Below are 13,192 nucleotides of genomic sequence, written 5' to 3'. Positions count from 1 at the left end.
GTTGTATCTAAAATTCATATGGTAGAGGTACCTGGGTGGCTCAGTGGGTTAAGCCTCTGACTTCAGCTCAGGTCATTATCTCAGAGTCCTGGGATTGAGCCTGCATTGGGCTCTCTGCTCAACAGGGAGCCTGCTTCCCCCTCTCTCTCTGCCTACCTCTTTGCCTACTTGTGATCTCTCTCTCTGTCAAATAAATAAATAAAACTCTTTAAAATTCATATGGTAAAATAATACTAATCAAAAAGAGCCAGCACAACTCTGAGAAAGAAGTGTATGCAACTGGGAAAGAAAGGGATTTGGTGTCAAGGATAAGGCAGAGACTTTTTAATGTAAGAGACTTATTTTTTAATGTATCTTTTGGATTATTTATGTTCTTTAACCAAGTGTGTGTGTGTGTGTGTGTGTGTTTGTGTATGTATATATATATATATATATATGTATATATACATATATATATATGTATATATACATATATATATATATATATATATATATTTTAGAGAGAGTGAGCAAGTAGGTGGAGGACGAGCAGAGGGAAAGGGAGAGAAAGAATCTCAAGCAATCTCCACACCCAGCATGAACCCAACACAGGCCTTGATCTCATGATCCTGAGATAATGGCCAGAGCCAAAATTAAGAGTAAGATGCTCAGTTAACGAGTCAGTTAACGAACTGAGCCACCCAGGTGCCCTGAAGGGCGCATAATTACATTAAAAAAAATTAATGTAATGGAAGGTGGGAATAAGTAGGAATAGGGCACCAATTTCTAATCCAGAAACTTAGATTAGAGGGTTGTGAGGATGGGATGTGAGGGTTGTGAAGTACAATGGAAACTGTGAGTACTGTTACAGAATACATGTTTATAGCTTTTCAAAATGGAAAGAAACTGAATGAAATCTAAGTGTGAAACAAATATACTTTTAAAATACTACACTTCTGGGCCCTGGGTGGCTCAGCTGGTTAAGCAACTGACTTCAGCTGAGGTCATGATCCAGGAGTCCCGGGATCAAGTCCCACATTGGGCTCCCAGCTCCACGGGGAGTAGCGTTCTCCCTCTGATTTTCTCCCCTCTCATGCTCCCTCTCAAATAAATAAAAAAAATCTTAAAAAAAAGGGGGGGGGCACCTGGGTAGCTCAGTGGGTTAAAGCCTCTGCCTTTGGCTCAGGTCATGATCCCAGGGTTCTGGGATTAAGTCCCGCATCGGGCTCTCTGCTCCTCGGGGAGCCTGCTTCCTCCTCTCTCTCTGCCTGCCTCTCTGCCTACTTGTGATCTCTGTCAAACAAATAAATAAAATATTTAAAAAAAATAAAATAATACACATCTGTGAAATACCGAATGCATAAGGAAATAAAACAAAACTATGAGCACTAAGGAAAAAGATCATAGTGAAAGAAAATAATCTTGAAAGTAAGGTCATAAATGAGTTAGAGAAGGCTGGCATCCTGAATTCAGCTGGGATTACCAATCCTTTAAAATCTGGAAAAGGAAGATAACTCCAGTATAGGAAGTGGAATCTAGAAATGTATCTAGAAACGTCACAGGAATCCAACCCATCTATACTATTTGTCACCCTAGAACACTAGGGCCTTTAAGAAAATCTTGGAAAATGTAAAATGGTATCAACCACATGAACTACTGCCATGTGGCTTTCTCACTCAGAGCTGCCTTTCTACTTATTCACCTGGACAGTGCCTTCCAAGCATTTCCTCCTCTACCACCCATGGTTCCTCTTCGTGCTCCAACTTGAAGATCACATCTGGTTTGGTGACTTGATAACCTATTACAGGAAACAGCAAAAGACTTGGATGTTAATGCTGGGGACCACCATCCATACCTTGGGCTGAGTCTTAGGGGCTTGAGGGCCTATGAAGGATGAGGACAAAGGAATTTCAAAAGTGAGACAAAGTAATCAAGCTTTACCCTGAAGAGGAGTACACATAATCATGTGAAGTAAAGGAAAGGTAAATTCACCTGGCAAGTTAAAAGTCTTCATACACTTCGAAAATGAAAAGGAATTCCATGAAAAATTATAAAACTACCCTTACCCACTGTGACTAGGTTGCTATAGTTCTCTAGCATTACATCCCGATACAAGTTCCTCTGAGCAGGTTTCATTTGCTGCCATTCCTCCTGGGTGAGGTCCACAGCAACATCCTTAAATGTCACTGTTTCCTGTAAAAACCAATCCTAATTAATATGAAGTTATCAAACTTCAATGCAGTGGTGAAAGTATGTAAGAACTCATGTACATCAAGAACTCAGGGATCAGAGTTCATTACAAACTGTATAGGAAGTCTGCATATTTACCCAACCTTATTTTACAGTGTGAGGGAAAACAAACCATAATAGAAATATCCTGTAAGATGTTGATTATTGTGGGACGCCTGGGTGGCTCAGTGGGTTAAAGCCTCTGCCTTCGGCTCGGGTCATGATCCCGGTGTCCTGGGATCAAGCCCCACAGTGGGCTTTCTGCTCGGCAGGGAGCCTGCTTCCTCCTCTCTCTCTGCCTACTTGTGATCTCTCTCTGTCAAATAAATAAATAAAATCTTAAAAAAAAAAGATGTTGATTATTGAGTTAGCAAACTTAAACATTCATCATCTATTATGCAGGAAAACTAAACACAGTGGTCACTGATCTGTACTGGTCTGTGATGGAAGTGAAAGAGTTAGACATGACTCACAGGTAACTGTCTCAGAACCTGTCCAAATGAAAATGTGAGCCAGGGAGAAAGGGAGCATGGAGAAAATGGGGATGGAAGAGAAATAAGGCAGGAGGAATGAGGAGAGGTATGAAAATCTGAATATCCTGGGTGCCTTGGTAGCTCAGTTGGTTGAGCATCTGCCTTCGGCTCTGGTCATGATCCTAGTCCTGGGATCGAATTCTGCATCAGGCTCCCTGTTCCATGGGAAGCCTGCTTCTCCCTCTGCCTCTACCTCTCTCTGTCTGTCATGAATAAAAGAAAAAAAAAATCTTAAGAAAAGGAAAATCTGAATATGCAAAATCTGAAATTCCTATAGAACTTCTGGATGGAAATGTCTACTACGTAGTTAAGAGGTATAAAGAAAGATGAGAATTAGCTATCAACCTAAAATTGAGAACTGAATCCATGGCTAAAGGATAGGAATAATTGTAGAGAACAAACATAGTGGATAAAGGTCCAAGGACAGAATCAATAGTTAGGCATCAGGGAAAGGGACTCAGGTTTTTGTTTCTTATTTGTTTTATTTACAGAGGATGACAATTAAAACCATGACAGCAATGTAACAAAAGCCAAGAAACTAATAAATTTCTGGAAAAGAACGTTACTCGATCACATCACATCCAACTCTTCCCCCCACTTAAAAACTTCAATATTCATGTTAGGAAGTAAGGAAAAAATATTTATCTATAAAGCCTCTAAGATAGAAAAGCACCCATATATCCCACATTTGGGAGAATTTATTCAAGAAACAGTACTGATAAGATAAACAAAATGGGAAATACAAATGAAAATCCCCAAACACTTGATTGCAATTAGTGTTTCTTTTTTTTTTTTTTGAAGATTTAATTTATTTATTAAAGAGAAAGCGCATGTGTTCACATGAGTTGGAGGAGGGGCAGAAGGAGAAGCAGACTTCCTACTGAGCAGGGAGCTGACATGGGGCTCCATCCCAGGGCCCTGGGATCATAACTTGAGCCAAAGTCAGACCTTAACTGACTGAGGCATGCAGGCGCCCCTGTAATTTTTGTTTCTGAGGCACTGTCTTTATGATCTATGATCATTACTACCATCATCATTACCATCACTCTCATCTATTGAGTAGTTATTATATACTAGGTAGTGTGATAACTTCTTTAGGTATATTAACAACTAAAATAACCTGAAAAGGTTATGCAGTGGCTATTATTATCCACTTACAAAGTAAGGAGGGGCACCTGGCTGGCTCAGTTGGTAGAGCGCGTGACTCTTAACAGGACAAATCTTTTTTTTTCTTTAGTAATGTTTACAGTAAGAGCATAAAGGCAATTACATGTCAGTTCTGCAGTATATATGATGACTGGCAACTTTTTCTAAAAAAGGATTTTTTCTTAAAGATATATAAATATTAAATATGCCTCTAAAAATTTGGAATATGACACACTTTTTTCATTTTTTTCTTGGATATTTTATATTCTTATTTTTCAAATATATTCTAGACTCAGCTTGAGTAGACTTGCCTTACTCTAAGAAAAATACTTAGAATCCTTTTTTAAAAGATTTATTTATTTATTTGAGAGAGAGACAGAGAGAGTGTGAGTGGGAGGAGGGGCAGAGGGAAAAGGAATGGGAGAGACTCTCAAGCAGACTCTCCACTACTGAGTGAGTTGCTGGGGTTGCTCTCAAGACCCTGAGATAATGACCTGAGTCAAAACCTAACCAACTGAGCCACCCAGGTGCCCCAAAATATTCAGAATCTTTATTCAGGTAAGTCTGAAGATTAACTTAAAAAGAAGTTATAGGGCGCCTGGGTGGCTCAGTGGGTTAAGCCTCTGCCTTCAGCTCAGGTCATGATCTCAGGGTCCTGGGATCGGGCTCTCTGTTTGGCAGGGAGCCTGCTTCCTCCTCTCTCTCTCTCTCTCTCTGCCTGCCTCTCTGCCTACATGTGATCTCTGTCAAATAAATAAATAAAATCTTTTTTTTTTAAAGATTTTTTATTTTATTTATTTGTCATAGAGAGAGAAGCGAGAGCAAGCACAGGCAGACAGAGTGGCAGGCAGAGGCAGAGGGAGAAGCAGGGATCATGACCTGAGCCGAAGGCAGCCGCTTAACCAACTGAGCCACCCAGGTGTCCCTAAATAAATAAAATCTTAAAAAAAAAAAAAGTTATATTGGTTGAATAATGATAGATCCTATCCAAAAAGGATGTTTTAAAAATGTACTTAAATCCTCTTTCAGGCCACATCAATATTATAGAAGTTTTTTTTCCCTCTCATACACATCAGATAATTTTTTTCTTTATGGTTTCAAGTTTTCTCTTACCATCTTCCATTTTATTTTTCAGCTGATTGTGGTTTATATATAGAATGCTACTGGTTTTTGTGTAAATTAATTTTGTGTAAATAAATTTTGTTTAAAAAATCCATATTGGATTCAGTCATTATTTCTCTTCAGCTGCCCACATTTATAACTATATTATCTAGCTATCATAATTTTGCATGCACCTTCCCAATTTTTATCTCCCATTTTTCTCTCTTTGTTGTATGCCTAGGCAGACAGAATTATAGTAAATAAATATGGTAGTATTGGCAATCTGATTGTGTTTCTGACTTTGGTGGGAATGCATCTCATTTTCCCTAGTAAACATGTTTACTCATATTAAAGAGATTCTTTTAAAATCTGAAGTTCTGATTCTTTAAAAAAATTAGCAGCTCTTTGAAGCTGATTATCTTTTTTCTTTAATATGATGAATTGTATTAATAGATTCCCTTAACTTGAAACATCAAGAAAAAAATTTCACTCAATTTTTCTCTAATTAGTCTATAAATTCTTTGCAATACCAGTTAAAATCTGAACAGAATTTTTATTCCTTTAGAACCAGATAAATTGATTCTAAAATTCAAATAGAAATTTAGGGGGTGCCAAGCTAGCTAAGAAATTTCTGAAAGACTAGGAACAAGTTGTGTGTGGCGGAAGTGGGGAAATCCTTGCCTAAGCAACAGGGTTATTTTAAAGGTACAGTGATTAAAACATTTTAAACACACACACACATACACACACGGAGTACAGTACTGGTATAGATATAGACAAATAGACTAAAGGAACAGAATAAAGAGCCTAGAAACAATTAAGCATGGACATGATAAATGTGGCATCAAAAAAGAAATATCTATTTAACAATAGTGTTGGAACAACTGGTCTTCTACACGTACAAATAATTCTAGTGATAGAATCATCAGTTCATTCCTACCTAAAATCCATTACAACATTAAATTCCAATTGGACTAAAGACGAAATATGAAAAACAAAGTTTTGAAAATAGACTATCTCTATAACCTAACATGAAAATTGTCTTAGAAAAAACCACGATTGGCAACTTATGAAAAGGACAATTAAATACTGATGCTGTATGTTAATGTTGACTAAATTCTTATTGTATGCATATATGAATCATAAGCTAAATGTAACTATCCAAATTTAAAGTGTCTATAGAACAAAAGATACATGTCAACATAAAAGTGGCAGATTAGGAAAAGGTATCTATGTAAATCTTAATGCTAAAGAAGGCATTCTTTTTTTTTTTAAGATTTTATTTATTTACTTGACAGAGAGAGACAGAGAGAGAGAGAGGGAACACAAGCAGGGAGAGTGGGAGAGGGAAAGCAGGCTTCCCACCGAGCAGGTAGCCCAATGTTGGGCTTGATCCCAGGACCCTGGGATCATGACCTGAGCCGAAGGCAGACGCTCAACGACTGAGCCACCCAGGTGCCCTAAAGAAGGCATTTTTAAAATTCCCTAATTTCAAGGGGCGCCTGGGTGGCTCAGTGGGTTAAGCCGCTGCCTTCAGCTCAGGTCATGATCTCAGGGTCCTGGGATCGAGTCCTGCATCGGGCTCTCTGCTCAGCAGGGAGCCTGCTTCCTTCTCTCTCTCTCTCTGCCTGCCTCTCAGTGTACTTGTAATTTCTCTCTGTCAAATAAATAAATAAAATCTTAAAAAAAAAATTCCCTAATTTCAAGCAGAAAAAGGACTAAAATCTCAACTGAAGAAAATATATATGTAGGCTCATTTGAAAGACATCTTCCATTTACTCTTCCAGATAATTTTAGTTTTTAATCTTTGGCCAGGGCAGACTTTTTAAAAAAAAATCTGAGCTTAAACTTATAAGAATTATGAAATTATTTCAGGATTTCTTTTTGACCTAGGTGCCAATGAGAAGCTTTCTCTTTCCAGGGGCACCTGGCTGGCTCAGTTGGTACAGCATGCAATTCTTGACCTTGGGATTATTAAGTTTGAGCCCCATGTTGGGTATAATGATTATTTAAAAAAAAAAAAAATCTTTGAGAAGTTTTCTCTTTCCTTAATTATTAGTTTTCCCCTCATAAACAGTATAAATTATGGAATAAACTTTGTGTTCCAGTTTGCTTTGACATTCAAATTGAAATCAACATAAGAACTTTGTTTGGACCTGTTCCTGCATAGCCACATCCCAAATTTCACCTGGTTCTGCTACTCTATTTTTCCTCACCTTAATTTTCATCAATTTAGTTTTTTCCAATTTACTGGTAGGTTAAGGTAACCCACTGCAACTGCATTGCAAAATAATGCAGGAAACAAATAAATATGCTTAAAACGTACAAGAGACCTGGTCATATTCTCTTCTTCCTCCAAAAGGGCAGAGTCCTGAGGATGCCAAGCTGAGGGAAGAGAAATAAAACAGATTTATTTCAGAGCTCCAGACAAAGGCATATAGAAATCTTCAGTACCAGGTGGCTATAATATTATCTAAATGATCCTTAGAGCACTGAGAAATGCTAATTACCATCAGGCAATAGAGATGCTGAAATGTACATAAAAGCCTAATGTCTTTTATGGGAATTTCTGGAGGACTAAGTATAGGGTGCTCAATGAATCTACTGACAATATAAGCTTTCCCTAGGATCCTGGTATTTTATTCTTAATAGAAAGTTTATCTCGAATACATAATAATAAATACCACAAAGATTAAGAATAATATAGTTTATGAAGCACTGTAAAAAATATGGAAAAAACTTTAATCAAGTACAGGTTTAGGCATTGTAAACCACTTATATGATGGAATAAAATGCAGTCATGATTCTAATGACATTTTTGAGCAACTATTTTTTGATCTAAAAAATTCAGGGCCTTCAGGTAAAAAATGTAAGAATGAATATTTGCATTTACTTCTCTCTCCCAAACCCAACCAAAATGAAAGGAACAAAGGAAGCTGAGTCTCAGAGAATATAGAAGACTTCAGCAGATAAGAGATGTCAACAAAATTTTGGAAGCTAGAGATTAGACAGACGGCTGTTACCTAATTTAACTAGAGAAACCTGAAGCTTAAGTGAGGGTGGGGGAAGGGGGGGGAACCATGGCAGAACCCTTGAAAGGCTTAGGAATGGAGGCTCTAAATACTTCTGCAGGCAGGAGTGTGGGATAGGAACTGAATGTAAGGGGTTGGAACCATGTAGAGAAAATAAGGGAATTAAGTGAAAGTTGTAATCCTCGAAGATGAAGTATGTCCCCCCCAGTCCCCTACTTCCTACTGTGTTTGCCTTCCAAAAGCAGTTCTGGCTAATACTTCTCAAGCAAAATCTAGGATTTCTTGCTGGGGAAACTGACTAGCGCCACCCCCCCACCCCAAAAGATACAGATCCTGACATTTAGTCAACTTTCAACCTCTAATAAAACACCATATTAGAAAGAAGGGCAAGAAGGTGGGTTGGGGAATGGTGGGGTGAGGGAGACAAGAAAGAGGTTAGGTAGAAAACAGAGATAAATCCTTATCTCTATTGTCAAAAAAGTCAGCAGGAAAAATCAAGCATGAATGAGCAGTATGAGGATATTCAGGGAAGTGGAGCTGAATACCAAAATGGTTGCCTCTGGGGAGTGGGATCAGGGGATGAGGAAGGATAGAGTAGGAGATTTTGTTTATGGTTATATACTTAATAACCTTTTTAAAAAATCTAATTGTAAGAAAAACAGAATTTTCAAACGATAGTCAAGTGAATAAATAAAAAAACAAATGTCTACCCTGCAGTCAACACCCATGTGAACTTTCTTGGTAGGGGTACTGAATTTTCTAACCCCTAAATGTACAGCTTCTCTCTCCTAAACTTTTCCCATCTCTTAGCCACCTTACCTCTCCTTTCCATCATCTGGGTTAAACGCTCCATTGTCACACAGCTTTTGCTGATCTCTGAAGGCCGAGATGTCATTCAGGCCTTGCCCACTAAGGGCAGAAAGGTTAAGGTAAGCTGTAGATCCAGCAATTCTAGGGTCTGCTCTATCTCAGGCTTCCCCAGCCTCCAGGAGAGTTCTCAGGTCAGAAGGTCTCCTTCCATGATGGACACCTGCTCTCCAGGCTTTTTACTCACACCGCAGATCTATCTTATCTCCGTGGAGGCAGGACCTGTGGGCTTATGATATAAATTCAATTAACTTGATGTTTCCTCACTAGATCCCTATGGTAACCAAGATGGCTTCCAATGATCACTGCCTTATGGTATTTATGTTTTTCTTTTTTTGTACACCCTTTGCACACTGAATAGAGTTGTCCTGTTTAACCAACAGGATACTGCAAAAACTGACAGTGTGTGACTTCCAAAGTTAGGTCATGAAAGACATGGTGGTTCCTGTATTGCATATTTTTGAATCATGAACATTGAAGGAAGTCAGCCACCATATGATGAAGACATTCAGCCAGGCCTGGGGAGACGCTCCTGCCAGCAGCCAACACTAATTTGCCAGCCATCTAGGAGGCAAATCCTCCAGCCATCTAGCCTTCCAATGACTGTAGCTTTGTTAACATCTTGACTGCAACTTCATGAAATATATGATCCAGAGTATCCAGCTAAGTTGTTCCCCACCCCCACAGAGTGAGAGATAATAAATGTTTATTGTTGTTTAAACCATTGAATTTTGAGGTAATTTGTTACACAATAGTAGATAATTAATACAGTCCCAATTAGCTTCCTTGCTTGTAATTCACATTCTCTGGGGTCACTGCCCAGAGATGCTGGATACAAAGACAGCAAGAATTTAGAGGAAAACTCAAAGACTCAGCAACCTAGGTTGAACCAGGCATTCAAGAAAACATCAAGACTTTAGAAACAAGGTAAACACAACAGTGATGTTCACATAATATCTGCTCTTCAAATATCTTCTGTGAGCAGAAAGGTGTAGACCCAGTGCAGTCACAGATACAAAATTGAGTCAAAGAAGATTCATATTTACAATATCCCTAGGTTTGGAGTAAAAGAGAGTTGGAGCTATTCTGTTTCCTATTTATCTTGGCAATTGAGGTAAAAGACATGCACAATTTAGAATTCCCATACTCTTCATCTGAAATGAGAATTATACTCACATCACAATGATACTGGATGAATAAAATGGTTAAGTTAAGAAATAATAATTTTTCATCTGCTTTGAGCCTTTACTAGGTAAAAAATAATTATACGAGAGTAGACTAATTTTTTTTTTTAGAGAGACTAATTCTTGCACTGTATGATAGAACAGAATAAAACAGAAACATTCAATTGTAATAAATTTTGAGATATTCCCAATATCCTTCCACAAGTTCCATTTTTTTCCTCTGTGGGAATTATCACAAACAAATTACATAATTTATTTACCATACATATTGTCTGTGTAACCCCTCATATAAACTCCATGAAAACAGGGATTTCTTAAATCTCTCTTGGTCACTGATGGTAGATGCTCAAAAAATATGTTGATTTAAATGGTGTAGCCACTATGAAAAACAGTATTGCAGTCAAAAAACGAAAAACAGAATTACCATATGATCCAAAAATTCCACTTCTGGGTACATACCCAAAAGAACTGAAGGCAGGGACTTGAACAAATTTGTACACCCATGTTCATAGCAGCATTATCTGCAACTGTCAAAAGGTAGAAGCAACCCAAGTATGCACTGACAGATAAATAGATAAACAAAATGTGGTATATACATATAATGGAACATTATTTAGCCTAAAAAAGGAAGGAAATTCTGACATGTGTTAACATGGATGAACCTTGAAGACCTTATGCGAAGCTAAATAAACCAATCACAAAAAAACCAACACTGCATGATCCAACTCATATGAGGTATGCAGAGTAGTCAAATTCGTATAGAAAGAAAATAGAATGGAATTTGCTGGGACTAGAAGATCCAAGGAATGGGGAGTTATTGTTTAATGGGTACAAAGTTTCTGTTTTGCAAGATGAAGAGAGTTCTATGGACAGGTGGTAGTGACAGTGGTACAGCAATATGAATGTAATGACATTGAACTCTACACTTACAAGTAATTAAAATGTTAAATGTTTTTTGTGTTTTTAGTTTTTGTGTTTTTAGCTTTATCGAGATATAATTAGGGTACAAAAAAATCACACACATTTAATGTATATATCCTGATGAGTTTGAACATATGTATATATTCATGATACCGATTCCATAACCAAGGTACTAAACATATCCATCACCTCCAAAAATTTCCTTGTGTTCTTTTGTGTTTTGTTTCTGTGGTAAGAACAATTAACACAACATATATACTCTTAACAAAGTGCATAATACTGTATTATTAATACAGGTTGTGTTGTACAGATCTCTAGAACTTATTCATCGTACATAATGTAAACTTTGTACCCATGGAAAAATAATTCCCCATTTCCCTCTACTCCTAGGCTCTGGCAACCATTATTGCATTTTTGTGCTTCTTGAGTTTATTTTAGATATATCATACAAATTGAATCATGTAGTATTTGTTCTTTGACTAGCTTATTTCACATAGCATAATGTTCTTCAGGTTCATCCATGCTGTCACAAATGGCAGGCATTCCTTCTTTGACTAATATTCCATTATATGTATATACCACATTTTCTTTATCCATTCATCTATTGATGAATGTTTCCCTATTTTGACTATTATAAATAATGCTGCAATGAAAATGGGGGTGCAGATATTAAGATGGTAAATTTTATCTTCCGTGTTATGTAATCTCTATTTTATCACAATAAAAAATATATATACATATATACACATAGGTATAAAAAGACAAATATACACATTTATGTACAAAAGATGCATATATACACATCTAAAAAATGAATTCTACTAATTTGGGGAATTTAAAATCAGAGGAAAATAATATATTAGACTAGAATACCACAGAAATAGGTGGATAGTTTGGAGTTCAAGTGTTCCAGATTCTTAAGGTGGGGTTTTGTTAAGTACGCATGTTAAAAATTCAAGGAAAACAACAGAAACTAAAGCAGTGGAGAAAGAAAGGGGAATAAGCTAAATCTACACGATAAAAAAGCCACAAGTAAATAGAAAACAAATTTGTATCAGCAATCCCAATAAATGTAAATGAATTAAACTCACCTATTAAAATAACATTCAAGCAGGATAAAAGGATAAAAAGCCCAGCAATATACTCTTTACCAGAGACCTGAAGTATAAAATCATAAAAAGAAGGGGATGCAAAATGAAATTCCTGGATAATACAATAATAAGACCTGAAAAGGAATATTATTGGACAAGAGAACTAACAGCATACTGAGGAGTAGAGGTTTTTAAGACTGTTTGTACAGTCTGTCTTGTGCTCTGTTGATCCATGATGAGACTAGGTCCTGGCACTGTCCTCTTAGTGTGAGCAGTAGAAAGAACACATGTGGAGAAGCAGATCTAAAATCACCCTTGCAGTCTAGCTACTCAGCCCCAGCCTAAACAGGCTGAACAGAGAACCAGGAAACAGGTGAACATGAGAATAAATGCTTGCTGTTATATGCCACTGATTTAGGGGTGGTTTGTTAGGCAGCATTACTATTCTGGCAATAGCTAAGTAATACATATGATAAAAGATGTGAGTCATATGATGTTGAGATACCGACTCTGGAAAAAATCAGGAAAACTGGAAAACGACAGAAGAGAACCAAGAACTTCCAGGAGTAAAATAAGGAAGCAAAGGAGACTAAGGGGGTGGCCAAAGGGCAGGGAGGACGACTTAAAACCAAACACAAAATTTTACACAGATTTTTTCCCATGCAGTTATCAAGTACGACAAACACTATACAGAAGTCAACTCAAGACAAGAACCGCTACACATACTACAAACACCTACCCACAGACCTTTCACGACAACCAAACACTATACAATCACAAGCAACCAAGTATCACCATAACATAACACACCGCAATCACACATCCCGTCACAATTAGTCTGTCACATTCACACGCAATTACACACATCACTGCAGTCACACACACACTGACTCCCACCACAGTTTCTCGGTCCAACAATTCCAACCACTCTCCAGGAGCGTATTCCCACCCTGGACACTTCGCAAGGCGGCCACTCCAGACTCGTTGGGCCTCCTCGGAGGCTCCGCCCCGTCAGCGGCTCCGCGGTGCAGCCCAGACAACTCAAGCCCCTCCCCCATGCCCCGCTGCTGCGACGCGGTAGCGTCACCTGCCGGAAACGCCCGAATGCG

The 13,192-nt window shown here is 37.8% G+C and overlaps 1 protein-coding gene across 2 annotated transcripts in view; it reads right to left on the bottom strand.

Annotated features, from left to right (window-relative positions):
• The window catches only part of ZNF568 (zinc finger protein 568), a 71,100-nt gene extending 57,936 nt beyond the window's left edge, over positions 1-13,164 (bottom strand). The window contains exons 1-7 of one of the 2 annotated variants that reach the window (XM_032325568.1): positions 13,033-13,164; positions 12,084-12,150; positions 10,332-10,450; positions 8,840-9,116; positions 7,315-7,373; positions 2,046-2,172; positions 1,682-1,777 (exon numbers count right to left, since the gene is read on the bottom strand). In XM_032325568.1, coding sequence (XP_032181459.1) covers positions 1,682-1,777; positions 2,046-2,172; positions 7,315-7,373; positions 8,840-8,915 — 358 coding nt within the window. In that variant the 5' untranslated portion in view covers positions 8,916-9,116; positions 10,332-10,450; positions 12,084-12,150; positions 13,033-13,164. Of the gene's footprint in view, positions 1-1,681; positions 1,778-2,045; positions 2,173-7,314; positions 7,374-8,839; positions 9,117-10,331; positions 10,451-12,083; positions 12,151-13,032 lie in introns of those variants that run through there. The other variant, XM_032325569.1, reaches the window with a different exon arrangement.
• Positions 13,165-13,192: the final 28 nt, after the last annotated feature.

The sequence above is a fragment of the Mustela erminea genome, chromosome 19 (assembly GCF_009829155.1).
Source record: "Mustela erminea isolate mMusErm1 chromosome 19, mMusErm1.Pri, whole genome shotgun sequence".
Taxonomy (NCBI): domain Eukaryota; kingdom Metazoa; phylum Chordata; class Mammalia; order Carnivora; family Mustelidae; genus Mustela; species Mustela erminea.
The sequence above is the reverse complement of the archived record's forward strand: the minus strand, read 5'-3'. Positions and strand labels throughout refer to the sequence as shown.